The following is a 14,128-nucleotide window of genomic DNA, read 5'->3' as shown; positions in this document are numbered from 1 at the left end:
GCAGGACTCAGAATGGCTCGGGGCCACCCCAGGGACGAGAGTGGGCAAAGCCAGAGTAGCGCCTGCTCTGAGGACTATTCCAAGGAAACGCGGAGACCAAGGGAAGGGCGACCATGTTTATGGAGCACGGAGTGCGGGCCCAGCCCTGCACTGGCTGCTGCCAATTCACACTGCCTCAGTGACTCCTTACTATCCGGGAAGGTACGGGCCAGTATCATCCACAATTTGCAGCTGAGACAACCAAGGCATGGGGACCTTTGGTGACATACCCGAGATCACACACCCAGCCAGTAGCAGAGCAGGCAGTCAGTGCCCGGCAGCCTGGCTCCAGAGCTCCTGGCTCTTCCCCTGCATCTCCCAGGCCCGGAGACCCCTGCCCTTAGAATTGCCCATCTGCCGGGCCTTTAGCACAGGGGCTTCACTGTTTCCTAAGCCAGTAGATGTTGGGACTGGGGGCGTGCTGAGCACAAGGGGGCTTTATTTCCTCAGGTCCTAGCTGCCGCCCAAGCACCCAGGTCTCACTTTGGGGTGAGGGGCATTGGCAGCTCCGGAGCCTAGCCCTGCCCCCCAGGCACTAGGCCCTGCCCGGACTCTGCACACACAGCACACACAGTGGGCTCCTCCAATTTGCTCAGGACCCTTTATAACAAACTGATCTAAAGTCCTGAAGCACCTCCCTCCCCACCCTGCGTCCACACACTGATGAGGCCTCCCCCAGACGTTCATTACCTAGGCTCTGCCCCATAGAAGGTTTACAAGAGGGTCCCCAGCACTGCACGGGTGATTCTGGGACTCAAGGAATGACACCTGTTGCCGGCAGCCACTCCTCCAGCAAACGTGCCAGTGCTGATGTGCTTCCTGTTGTGCATTTCGTCACGCCCGCTGGCACAATTTCTATTTTACCAGTTTGCGGAGACTTGAGCCCCTGCCCTGCCCGTGGGATGCCCAGCGGGCACCGTTACCTCCGTTTCTGCTCGTCAGAAGAGAAGGGCATCTCCTCCTCTTCAGCGGCCCCTGATGCTGAGCTGCGCCTGATGTTGTAGGGCGCCCTGGGGGCAGGGGAGGGGTTGAGGATGCTGGCAGTTATGGCCCTTCTGCCCCCTACCTCTGCCCCTGTTCCCTGTCATAGGCTGCTACTCTCAGCAGCTTAGCTTCCTGATTTACAACAACACACGCTGGCATCGCTGCCTCTGGGCCTTTGCTCATGCCGCTTCTTCCTCCTCAAGAGCTAGCCCTCCTCCCTCTCCCTGTTCCAACCCAACCGTCCCCCAAGACCAAGTTCAAGCCTCATCCCTTCTCCAAAAAGATTCTCTAGCTGCTCCATGTCACTGGATGATGGCAACAAGGGACAAGCAATATAAAGATGTGGGGCTCCTGGGAACTGTGGACACAACCCACCCCTCTGTCCAGAGTGCCCCCTCCCTGGGCACACAGGAGGGGGCCTTGGATAGGGGTCAAAAGGGGAGCTCTGGAGGGAACCCCAAAGATTTATATCCAAGAAGTAGCTAAGATTTAGGCACAAAATGCCCATCAACTGATAGGCTGCCAGGGCCAGCCGCTTGCTTAGGATCATCAGGCCCCAGCCCAGCCTGGCCCGGCCCAGAAGGCCCAAGAAACACAACCAGCCAGTAGCAGCCCCAGGCCCCCATGACCCTTTCTCCAGACCCATCAGCACCTTCTACAAGCTCCTTCAGCCCCTGCTTTGCCTTCTGTCAGAAGTACAATGTGCACAGCTGTCTAACTTTCTGGGGCTTGTTGTCTTCTGGTGGGCTCCATGCCACAGTGGCAACTGGCAGGGATGTCAGGCCAGCGGGACAAGCACTCCCAGGCCATGCTTAGAGGCAAGCGGCCAGATGCCCTCAGCAGGCCCGGTATTTGGGCTCATCCCTTGCAGGAGGGAACCGAGCTGGGTCTGTGATTGTATACGTACAGCTTCTTGTAATCCTCAGTGGTCATCTTGTAGCCGGAGGAGGAGGGACAGGGAGGCCCAGCGGGAGCTGCTCTCACCAGACCGGCAGCGCTGGAGAGGCAAGGAGTTTCCGTGTGCCCACCCGCAAGTCCCCTCCTCGCTTCCAGATTTGCCCACAGGGCCCAGCGGGCACATGGCAGGTGGATGAAGGGGTGCTAGTGGCCTTTCCTCTTTGCTCTCAGGCCTGCCAGACACCCAGAACATCCGTGCCACCCTGAGCAGGGCAGCCCTCCTACCATAGGCAGACCCAGCCCCTGGGGCTCTGCCTGTTTGATGGAGCCCAGCTGCAGCCTGACGCCAAGATGCTCTGACGGCATGCCGCCTCCGCCTGCCGGGAGAAGGTGGGCTAAAGCACACCGCTCAGTGCAATCAGTCAGCAAGTCGAGGCTGCGAGCCCCTCCCAGCCTCCTCCCTGCACCTCTCCTCCAGTGACCAGGGCTGGTCAGGACTGGCTTAAGGGCTGGGCACCAGTAGTGGCCCAGGGTGTCCCAGAGGCCTGGCTGCTGGGAGACCAGAGCGCCCAAACGGAGCACGCATCCACCTGGGGGGTTTCGGTTCCCACACTGCTCTCCAGGGCCCCGCCCTACATAGGAACAGAGTTGCCACTCGCCACCCCCGCAGTGACAGGCAGAGTGTTCTCTCTGCTGTGAGCTTGGCCAGCGCCCCACAGACACACCTTTTCGGAGCTCCATTGGCCTTGGGGAAGTGCTGCCGGGGCTGGGACGAGCTGTCTATGGGCTTGGTGAACACTCCCCTAAAAGAGAGCCCAGAAGAAGCAGCCTGGTGAGCTCCCCTGGAAGAAGCCAGGGGCTGGTGCAGGTGGGTACAGGGAGGCGGGCAGGGTCCTGCTGTCACCTACCGGATGATATAGCCAGTGGGAGCCCTTGTGCTTGGAGGCCTGCCAAGGGGAAAGAAGGTATGAAGTGAAGTGAGGCCTCATTGGAGGGCCCAGGGTGCCCTACTTTCTCCTGTCCCCAGCAACAGCAAAGCGGGTTGGTTGGCGGGTGTCCCAGTATGGTCAGAGCAAGGGGTGCAAGAGTGGCTGGCCGGGCTGCCAGTTCAGCTCTGCCTGTCTCCCTCATGCTCCCCAGGAAAAGTACCTGTGGCTGATTTTTCCGGGGCCAGCCTGGCCCAGCTCTAGCTTGCAGCAGGTGCCCAGGAAGGTGTGTTCCATGGCTGGGCATTCGCTGCAGAGGTGTCCCCTCCAAAGTCTGGCTTCTCCCTGGCCTGCCGGGCCCCAGTACTTCCCTGAGCAAGAGCTCTTCTGGAATTACTGACAGTCTCCCACCCTCTACTCTCAGAGCTGGAGCAGATCCAGCTCAGGCTGGAGGCTCCATGGTGAGAGGCTTGGGGCTAAGGCCACGGCAGGCAGAGCCCACAGCCCCTGGCCTGACCCTCTGCCCCTGTACAGCCTCCTCCAGGAAGGCTCATGAGGGCCCAAGGGGCAGAGCCAAGGCATGAGCCAACCAAGGCCAACTGCCCCTCCCTCCCCACTCCTCTGGGGGCCAGCTCCTCCAGCCCCTGGGATGCCCACATCCCAAATCTTAATGGAAGTTTGAGACTGGAGGGCATGGCCAAGGCTTGGTCAGTGGCTGGAAAACATTAGGCTCCACGTGCTAGATGCCTCCTGTTTGGGAGCAAGTGAGCACTGAGAGGGCTCAGAGGACTTGGTGGGGGCAGCCAAGAGCTAACAGTGTAGGGCAGCCAGGGCTGTGAGTTCCAGGCTCAGGAGCAGGGGACAAGGACTCAGCAGATGGCCCTTCTGTCTAGCAATAGAGGAGCTTGGGGACCTCATGCAGGCAGGCAGGAAGGGCAGCACAGAGCCTGTGTTCTCCATCCCCACAGAGCCTGTCCTTAACAGGGGACAGCCTCCTGGAGGTGATCAAGTTGCAGGAACATTTTGGGTGGGACCTGAGAAAGGAAGGTCACTTATCCCACTTCTAGCCACACAAGCATTTGTGGCTGAAATACCTATGGCCTGGGGAGGCTGGGCCACAGCCCCTGGCTGACTCTGGACCCTTTCTGGGAAAGAATGAGAGCCAAAGTTTATGTAAACTTCCAGGCACTCCAGCTCTGAGTCACAGCATCCCAGAATGTGCCTTCCAAATGCAGCTTCAAACCGAAGCCCAGAGTGAGAACTGCACCCCCCGAAGTAAACAAGCCCCCCAACGAGCAGGCTACCTTTGAACTATTCTCAGGCCCTTGCCAACCTTGCCAACCTTGCCAACCTTGCCAACTGCGGCTCTCACAACTGCAATTCTCTTTCGTGTTCATCTCTCTACTTGGTTCGTGCCCCTGTTCCCTGCCAGGATGTCAGTTTCCTGAGGAGAGGGCTGTGTCCTTTGTGGCCAGCACAGGACCTGGCAGGTAGCAGGCGCCGAGTCACTGTGGGATGATGGGCAAGGCTAAAGTTACTGGAGGCAGCCCCTGGGGCTAGCAGTGAACTTGGCCACCTCCTTTCCAGCTGCTTCCAATGCTTCTACTACCACCCAAGGCAGGCTCTGGCCCTGCACTCGCTGCCGCTGCCGCTGCCAGCTGTTCGGAGCAAGAATCAAGCCCGCACTTTGTGGCCCCCATCCCCTTACTCCTCAGGAGGAGTTCCTCCAGACACGGCCAGGAGGTGCTGGCACTTCAGAGTCTCTCTGGACAGTACTATGCAAAAGTCCTCTAAGTAGAGGGGGGATGGGCCGTTCCCCTCAGCCAGCTGTCAAAATATGTCATCCTGAACTAGGGAGACAGTTGGAGCAAACATGTGAATCTCCTCTGGCATGCTGGTTACCAGGCGCACTCAGCAGGCAGGCTACCGACGGGGGGACGTCATGTGCGACTCTCGAAGCCACCCGAAGCACCTCAGGGACATTGTCTCACTCCCTGCAGAGGGGTCTCAGTGACAATTTCGATCCCAGTTGACAGTTGGCGCCATGGAGGCCCAGCAGGGAAGGCTGTCAGCCCCAAGGCCACACAGCCAGGCCAGGCACCTGGATCCAGTGACCCCTGCTTCCCATTCCCAAGAGTGAGCAAAGCAGAAACGCTCGTGTTTCCTGTGGATTTCAGAAAATTCACTGCAGACCCTGATGTCCCTTCGTGGCTCAGGCTCCCTCCCCAACCTCTGAGGACTGCAGCATGGGGCCCGCCCACCAGTCATGTGGGCATCACCTCTTACCTGGCAGCTGATGACAAAGATGTGGCACGGCTCCGGCCAGAGGGCAGCTCGCTGGGGAAAGAGGGGTCCCAAAAGAGTGGCTCCCAAGCTCCATGCCATCTGCCACCCTGTGGCCTCCATCCTAGAGGCTGCCTGCTAGGCCCCAAGGCAGGGGAGGTGGGGTGCAGTATATGCACCCCGGGAACTTGGCCCACCATTGCCGTCGCCCCTTCCCTGTCCCCGGCCTGCCTCTACATGCCATAAGCATGTGCCATACCTGGGGCTTTCCCACCCTGTGACTTTGGTCGAGTCTCGCCCTCAGCTGGATTGCTTTCTCAGGCTCCGGCCTCCCCAGCTGGCCTGTGGCCACATGGCCTGGCCTAGCTCTGAATGGCGGAAGCCCTTCAGCATCTCCAGGTATGGACGGGCGCCCCCGTGGATCACAACCCCGTCCCCACCAGCCCTCCTGGCCTCCTGGACTTACAGTGTGCAGCCCTCCGATTCATCCTGCTTGGTGATCCAGCTCTTGTCCCCCTTCAGTGTGGTTCGCACCTTCATCTGCTTGAGGACGTTATTGCGTTCCTCTTCACCCGGTGGGAGAGGCTTCCCTGGTGGGGGCAAGACCACACAGCCTCAGAAGGGAAGCATAGCCCAGGACCCTAGGGCCTCCTTTCCAGCCCCCCCAATATGCCACTCTCATCCTGCTGCCCAGGCAGTGCTTGTGGCCCTTGCAGGGCAGGCCTGGAAGAAGGCAGCCACATGCCAAGCCCGGAACAAGAGGGAGCCCAGGCCTCACCTTTGGTGCTGCCTCCGAGAGCTGAGATGCTCATGGCGTTTGCTCTGCAGGTCCTTTCTCAGTTGATTCAACAGGGCTCCTGGGGGCAAAGGCAAGCACACGGCTTGTCACTTCATGCATTTATAATGGCTCCAGGTTACCATGTGGTTCCTGGCACACCAAGACTATCCAGACTGTCTGCTTGGGCATTGGGAAGCAAGAGTTGGTGGAGTCCTGGGTGGTGAGCAGAGGTCCCCACTGGGCAGCGTAGCCACCTTTCTGCCCAAGGCCGCTCTCCTGGGGAACACAGCCTGGCTGCCAGGGGCTGTCTGCTCGAGAGATGGCTGATAAGGGCAGACCACAAGCCCTCCTAGAGACTCTGATGGCCAGACTCTGGGCCCTGGTGAGGCCCATGCAGACGGCGGGCTCCCTGGGGGCCAGCATGGTGGACTCAGAAGGAGGGACTGGGGTAGGGCAGGGGCTGGGGACCAAAAGCTTTGGGATTGGCCCATCTCTCTTACTCCTTAGTAGCTGTCTGACAGACCTTGGGCCAGTTAGCTAACCTCTCTGGGCTGCCTCAGTGTCCTCATTTGTAAAATAGGAGTTTAAAAAAATCTACGCATCAGGACTGCTGTGAGGACAGAATGCACTCATGTTCTTGCAAGTGCTCAGTACCATCTGGTACGCAAAGATCACAGGGCAGTTGGATAGGAGCCAAGCAGCAGTGAAACTCAACTTGTCCTTGCTGGGAGAGGGGACTGCCGGTGGTCCTCAATCAGTGCAAACACAGCCTGGGGGTGTGCAGGCCTGTGTGGTTCAGGTGTTGGCTCCATCTCCAGAAGAGAAAGCCCGGAGTCCCACTGCCAACTCCTAATGACCCTCGGGGACCAGGCGAGGGTGGGGATCTATGAGGTGAGGATTCTATGATCTTCTTTCTCTTCCTTTCTCTGCCTTCTCGCACTGCTTGCCCTCCTGGCCTCCTCGATGCCCTTGAGCCAGGTGCTGCCCTCCCGTGGCCAGTGAGGGGTGGGCCATGGTGTCGGTGAGGTCTCTGAAGCTTTCACAGCGCCATGAAGGCTGTTTGCCCCAGGAGGGTCTGGGGTGACAAAGCCGGCTCTCCAGGCTGCCGGGAGATGGAAGGCCCACGTCATGGGTCTAGTTGAAGCCCTGAACCGCCACAGCTGGCCCCTTGGGCCTCAAGAGAGGGGCTGGAAGCTCATGTGAGTGGTGACAACGGGCAGCAGCAGCCCAGGCTCCACCAGGACAGTCCTGAGGCAGAGCAGCCTCCTTCTTAGGGGGCCTGCCCCCCTCTGGGCCCCTGCAGGGCCAGGCCCTGAGCAACCAGGCCCTGCTGCCAGCTGGCAAGGCCTGGACATGTTTCTGTGGAGGTTAGGGGCACACTAAAACAGGCAGGCAGGGGGCCAAGAGCAAACCAAATTTGCCACATCAGCAAGAGCTGGCGTTCCCATAAACTGCACTGAGTGAGCAGCCCAGGAGGCCCGAGCCTGCTGCATGCCAGGAACAGCACCTCATCACCAGGAATGGGTGCCCCCGTGCCCAGCCCTGCACCAAGGCTGCCATAGCAGAGTTCATTCCACAGGTGATCCCCAGACCATAGAGGCCCAACTGTCCCATCCCAACAGCCATGGAGTGGCCCAACCGGGCAGGTCACATAGAGTCGCCACCTGAGATCTTGGTCCCTTGCTCTTCTTGTGCTGCTGACTGACTGTGAGACCTTGGGTGAGTCCCTCACCTCCTCTAGGCCTCAGCTCAAGACTTGGTCTTTAGGTTCCTTCAAGAACTCATCAGTTTTCCCTTGACAAACCTGTTGACCACGTTGCCTAGAAGTTTTCTGCCAAATCAGAACCAAATAAGCCACTTCCAAAATCAGGACAGACTTACACACATGCAGAATGACAGAGGCAGAGGGGCCACTGGCAGCTCCCAGGCGAAAGGGACTGAGACCCACACAAGAGCCCACAGTGAGGGAGAGTGGAGTTGGCAGGGGACTCCGTGCTGCCTCATTTCCTTACAGTAAGAAGACTCAGGGCTTACTGCTCTACCTGACCAGGCAGAGACAAGGGCCAAGGCTTTGTCTCAGAAATAAAATGTCATTTTTTTGATGGGACAATAAATCTGAGAGTCAGGCAGAAGCATCTTCCCCGGGACTGAAGATTGGAAAGCAGCTGTTTGGGACAAGGAGCCTTTAAAGTGATGAGTCCCAGCCAGACTGATGGACACACGAGATTTGAATTATGTCGTAGCTAGAGATCTGGCTTCTCCCTCCATTTTGCCAACCCCTCCTCTTCCCACACCCTCACAGCCCCGGTTCAGGCCAGTCACTTCTGACCTCCTCCCTGGACCACCTGCTTTCATCGGTGCTTCCTTCCAGCAGCACTCATCGGCCCCTAATCCCACTTGGCCCACATCAGCCCTGGCTTCTCACTCAACTTCTGCCAGCTCCCCCACGTCTCTAAGACTGGGGGCAAACTCCCCAACGCCCTGATGCAGCCACTTTTTTCACCAACCCCCTCAATGTCCATGCTGTGCTCCAAGCAGACCACATGCCTCAGCATCCCCGGAAGGTAGCTCTTGCTTAGCTGGTCTCCCCACCCAGAATGCCCTCCAGCTCCTCTTGCTGAACTAAGCCCTGGTCCTCCCTCAGGGCCCCACCAGTCTGCCTGCCCTGCTCCTACTGGGCTCTCCACTCCTCTGACCTCAGCCCGTTGGTACTGTTGACCCAAGACTTCCCAGACAAGACGTGTCCCCTCCACTAGCCTCAGTGAGGACAGAGCCCAGGCACCCCCCTCACACTCCCAGCACACAGCCTGCATGGGCTACCTCTGCTGCTGGGCTGGAGGCTGGAGGGGCCATGCTTCTGACTTACCAAACATCGCCACCCGTCCTTGGACCCAGTTCTCCCCTCAGACCCATCGTCCCCTCCCTTCATTTGACCCTTCTCAGAGAGCAAGGCAGAGCAGCCCCCCAGGCAATGGGCAGCCGGGAAAACCCTCAGTGCGGCCAGGAGCAGACCACTGGGAGGGCGTTTCCCGGGCAGCTCACACACACTGCTGGTGGGCACGTCAACTGGGGCATCTTTTTAGAGGACAAGTCTCCGAATGTATCAAAAGCCTCAGGTCGGGCAAGCCTGACGATCCAGCAGTTCCCCTCACAGCCATCTCCCCCAGGGAGACAACTGCGTAAGCAGAACAAAGTGTACAAGAGGGGCATCGCCCCAGTGCTGAGTGTGATGGTGAAAATTTGGCAATAATCTAAATTCCCAACAGTCATATTTAAACATATTATCCATCACCATCCAAGCAAATACTATGCAGCCATTACCAGTGATATTGATGTATACAATATTTAACAAGCCTTCATCTATATGGTTTCCATATATCAAGTGAAGGCAGCTTTTAAAACAAGATGTGTAGGATGGTGCCATTTACTTAAAAATAGATTTACATAAACATGCAGAGAGAAACATCTGAGGATATATATACTCAAATCTTTTGCTCCTCTGTGTATTTCTAATTTTCCTATCATGAACGTGTATTGCCTGTGGGATAAAGACTGAACAAACAATGGTTTAACCAAATGAAATGGGAGCTGGGGCTGATGGATAGCTAATAATGGGCCTCAAAAGTTGATGCCAGGTGAGCAGAGCCGAGGGGGCATGGAGAAGTGAGGAGAGTGAATGGATGCGACAGCCCCAGGAATTTTCTCCCTCACACCAGAAGGGTGGACAACCCGGGGCCGGGGGGACACCCTGGGCCTCTAGGGGGGCCTGCTGTGCCGCGCCATGCCACACTCTGTGGGGCCGCACCCAGGCGCACGTGGCCTCCTTCAGGAGCCTCCATCCTCTTTGCCCACAAGCTTAGAGTGGGAGGGGGAGCAGGCGGTGCGTTTGGGGTTTGATCTCAGTCAGGAGGTCTAGCAGCAGCTGCTTCTGGCAGCATGACGCATGCAGAAGCATCCCCGGGAGCAGGAGGCCGGCCTCCGCTCAAAAGCGCAAGGGGCGCACTAGAGCCAGAAGGATGTGCTTTGCACACACGGGTGCTGAAGGCCCCACTCCCTCCCCCTGCTTGGGGAGAGCAGAACTCTGGCCAGGTGAGGAGGATTTCCCCCCAGCACTCCCAGCCTGGCTGACCACAGCCTCGGCCCTGCCCTTCGATGGGGCCCGGGGATGTGGGTTGCCAGCAGGACACCAAGGCTGGCGCCCAGTCCAGGGGCCAGGACGCGCAAGCCGGGTAGGAGATCTACAATGCACAGGCAGCAGTATACAGTCGTCTCCGCTTCATCGGGAGCAAAGCAAACCCTCCTGAGCCTGGGAGGTCAGGCGACTACCAGCCCCAGGCCACACTTCCAACACATCCAGAGGGTGGTGGGTGCAGCCGGAATGTGAGCCTCAGCTGTGCAGCAGCCATGCTGACCCCACACACGATGCCATGGAATGCTCTTCCGAGCAAACAGCCAGGGTCCAGGCAGCCTAGGCACAGCAACCACCAGCACCTGTACGCTTCCTCCAAAGCTGGGCAGTTGGCCCCAGCTGCTGGACAGAGGGGCCTCCTGGACTCCGGCCAGCCATACACAGTGCCTGCCTGGCTGCTACAGGTCCAGCCACTACTGGCTCCAAGCACCGACCTAGAATCCCCTCTGAGGAGGGCAGCCCACACCCCTGAGGCCCCAGACTCTCTATCCCGTCTCCAAACAACACACTAAGGTCTCTCGTGCCCCAGGGCTGGCACCTGAGATGCAAGATGCAGACAAAGTTCACGAAGACAGGGAAAGGGGCCGGCCCGGTGACGCAGCGGTTAAGTGCTCAGGTTCTGGTTTGGCGGCTGGGGGGTTTGCTGATTCAGATTCCGGGTGCAGGACATGGCACTGCTTGGCAAGCCATGCTTGTGGTAGGCATCCCACATATAAAGTAGAGGAAGATGAGCACGGATGTTAGCTCAAGGCCAGCCTTCCTCAGCAAAAAGAGGAGGATTGGCAGCAGATGTTAGCTCAGGGCTAATCTTCCTCAAAAAAAAAAAAAAAAGAAGGAGAAGAAGACACGGAAAGAGAGAAACTGCACTGGGGCCCCTGCACCTCCTCACTCACCCCACAGAGAAGATGGAGAGCCTGGTGAGATGGACACAGGATCGCTGGAATGTTCCATTTCCAGCCACCTTCAAAACGGGGGCAGGAGACTTCCTGCCTGCCCAGGCCTTCTGGTCTTCTTCTTCCTCTGGGCACGTGGCCTCCTTCCAAACCCCCTTGGCCCACGAGCCCTGTCATCCAGAAGGGCCACCTGACCTGAGAGGAAACACTGTCCCCCAAGCTGTGGCTTCCACTCACATCTCTGCCCTTGTCCCTAAGTGGCCTCCCATGTTTGTGACATTATCCCACTCTCTGAGCCCAGGTCTCCTCATCTGTAAAGTGGTGCCGAAACACTGAGCCTGTGCACCTGTCTGCTGGGCCTCCTTCTGCAGGATACCTCCTAGCCAGAGCATGTACCTCTCCCTGGAATTTGGTGCCAGCTCTTTTGCATCGCATGCCTTCGGTGTCTTGATGATGGTGGGTGTCCTCTCCTCCCAAACAGCCCCCGTGCAGCTTTTCAGTACTGTGGGCCCGGTTCCTACCTTGATAGGGAGAAGTCTTCTTGTTCCTTAGGAATTGCCATATTGCCCTGCTTAGGGACCTGGCCTGGGCTACCAAAGGAATGAGTGGCTTATCTGCCGCCTTCCACCCGAGCTGTACCTCATGGCGCACCCCTGGAGCCTCACTAGATATGGCCCCACCAAGCTGCACCTCTCTCCATGCCCATTCTGAGCAAGGCCCCACACTCAGCCTACACTAGCCCATCCCAGGGCAGTTCATGACCAAGTTCAAGTCCTCCTGAGCAGGCCACCCTCCTGGCCCTTCATCTCTTTCTTTCTCCATCTTCCATTAGCCTACAGATGTCTCCAGGGGTGGGCAGCGGGAGCGTCCCTGGCAGATGGGGTCCAGCCCTCCGTGATACAGATGGCCTCTGAATGCCAATGGGCATGCTGCCTCTGCACTTTCCCCACTGCTGCAGCAGCCTCTCAAGGCTGCCCAGCAACCTCCCAGGGCAGGGGCCTCTGGCCCTGATTGGATAGAGAGAAGCAAGGAGCTAATAAGTGAGTGTGAGGAGCCTGGTTTCCCTAGCCGCAGCAAGCCTGGTGTGCCAGAGGCCTTCGGGGAGTGGAGTTGGAGCCGATGTGTGCAGGGCCTGATGCAGGCAGATTAGAGGGAGGGAGGGAGCCGGGGGAGTTGGCAGACAGTGACGCAAATGCTTGGCTGATGCGTGAAGAGACAGAGATGGAGAGAGAAGCAGCAGGAGGAGGGGCTGCCCCATCGCCCCACAAGGACGTGCTCTGCCTCCAAGATGAGAAGACTAACTCGGAGAAAGTTTTCTAGAATTGCCACCCCGCTTGACTCTCCATGCTGTGCATACTCCCTTTCCCAGGCAGGTCTCTGTCTCTTTGCCCTTGCAGCTACCTCCTTGCATCTCCCAGAAGTGCCATCAAGTCCCACATCCCCCTGGACTGGGGATACAGCCTGGTCCCATTCTTAGTCACACTGCACTAAAAATGTCTGCATTTCCCACTAGCCTGGAAGGAAGAGGGAAGCACAGGAGAGGAGGAAGGTGTAGGGGTGCAGAGCTCACCTCAGGCAGAGACTGCGGCAGGCACGGGCATGGGGGCAGGCATGGAAGGGCATCTTCCTTGGTGGCCCTCTCCAGCCCCTGAGTGTCATCCCATCCTGGGGCCCTCACTCTGGTGCTGCCACCCTCATGCCAGCCTGCCCCAGGACTGGAATTCCCTTCCCCAACTTCCCCTGGCCCAGCTGGGATGGGCTAGCTTCTTCCAGACAACTGGATGAACCCCAAGGAGGGGCAAGGCAGCTGGGCCGGTGAACACAGGCAGTCCGGCCCTTGGTCCTGCCAGGCCCACCCCAGACCCCCGGGCTCCCGGCCTGGGAGTTTTGTGGCTAGGGCTTGTGTGAAAGGAGATAGCAGGCGGAGCAACTGCCCTTCTCCCACCCTGGGTGGCAAGGGAATGGGGGCTGCTGGATGCCAGGCAGTGAACTCCTAGGTAAGCTGGGAGGGAATAGAACAAAGCACCTTTAGCCTTGCCTTCCAGGAGCACGGGACGTTGTTGCACACAAAGGAGCTGCAGCCAGAGGGCACGGGTGTTGGGGCTTATCTGAATGTATGTGCTGGGCGCTGGCCACTGTGAGCAAGCATGAGTGTGTGGGCCACTGGCGGAAGAGCAGGAGGCAGGGCTTCCTCCCCAGAGGTGAGCTGTGACACGTGTACTGACCTCTTGGCCTGCAAGGATCACACGCATTTCTATCTCTTGGAACCAGAGCCCACGGCTCAGCTCTGGGTGGACCCCTCAGGTGTAGGTCAGGAGTTGGTGTGAGGAAGCAGTGGGACAGGGCAAGAGGGAACAGCCAGGGCACTGCCCATGCAGCCATGCCCAGTGACCAAATATGGATGTGGGAAGTGACAAGGCCTTGGGCTGCCCAGTGGAAGGGCCGGTTGCTGGGCCAACCTCAGGCCACGTTTTAGTAAGGCTCTGTCTGTGAGTATTTTCATGGAGCTCTGGGGCAGGGAACCCTAACAGAGGCAGAGCCCCAGAATATGGCCACCCCCAATCACTTCAGCAGAAATGTAAGTGCTCCCATCTGGATCATGAGAGAACAGGTGAAGTGATGAAAAGTCCTTGTCTCCCAGCAACTTGTTCCTAAGATGAGTGCATCCAGCCAGTTCCGATGCTTCAACTGGGGGCTGCCAGGGGGTCTCAGAGGAGACAGCTGACCTGGCAGGAAGGAGACTCCTTTCTCCCATGGGGCCTTGGCTCCCCACCATTGGATGAGGGTTTCAATGACTCAACTATGGGAAAACCAAGCCTGCAAGGGGGACCCCAGCTGTCATACCTGCCCCCTCTGGCCCTCCTATAACAGCCTGAGTTGGGCTCTACAGCCCTGAGGCTCCAAGCTGCCAGAGCCTGCAAAGCTCCCCTGACCAGAGTTCCTCAATGCCTCCCTTCTGGCCCAACTCAATCTAGGGGCGACAAGGGGTTGGGAAAAAGGCAGCAGGGGCACCTCTGCATGACCCTCCCAGACTGTGCCCTTCCTCACCGGTCTGATAGCTCGACTCACTGGAAGGCTTGTCCTGGCGATGGGGGATTCCGGGCATGGGCGTGAGACTTCCGCCTATTCTCACTGTAAA

The 14,128-nt window shown here is 58.4% G+C and overlaps 1 protein-coding gene across 27 annotated transcripts in view; it reads right to left on the bottom strand.

Annotated features, from left to right (window-relative positions):
• Window positions 1–14,128, bottom strand: part of ZNF185 (zinc finger protein 185 with LIM domain) — a 66,934-nt gene that overhangs the window by 45,654 nt on the left and 7,152 nt on the right. For 23 of the 27 annotated variants that reach the window (XM_070604511.1, XM_070604492.1, XM_070604496.1 and 20 more), the window contains exons 2-8: window positions 5,908–5,986; window positions 5,596–5,719; window positions 5,133–5,183; window positions 2,829–2,867; window positions 2,646–2,723; window positions 1,931–2,020; window positions 963–1,049 (exon numbers count right to left, since the gene is read on the bottom strand). In XM_070604511.1, the coding sequence (XP_070460612.1) occupies window positions 963–1,049; window positions 1,931–2,020; window positions 2,646–2,723; window positions 2,829–2,867; window positions 5,133–5,183; window positions 5,596–5,719; window positions 5,908–5,941 (503 nt within the window). In that variant the 5' untranslated portion in view covers window positions 5,942–5,986. The remainder of the gene's footprint in view (window positions 1–962; window positions 1,050–1,930; window positions 2,021–2,645; window positions 2,724–2,828; window positions 2,868–5,132; window positions 5,184–5,595; window positions 5,720–5,907; window positions 5,987–14,128) is intronic. The other 4 variants (XM_070604499.1, XM_070604495.1, XM_070604500.1 and 1 more) reach the window with 1 other exon arrangement.

Source organism: Equus przewalskii, chromosome X (genome assembly GCF_037783145.1).
Source record: "Equus przewalskii isolate Varuska chromosome X, EquPr2, whole genome shotgun sequence".
Classification (NCBI taxonomy): Eukaryota; Metazoa; Chordata; class Mammalia; order Perissodactyla; family Equidae; genus Equus; species Equus przewalskii.
This window is presented reverse-complemented; position numbering and strand designations above follow the sequence as displayed.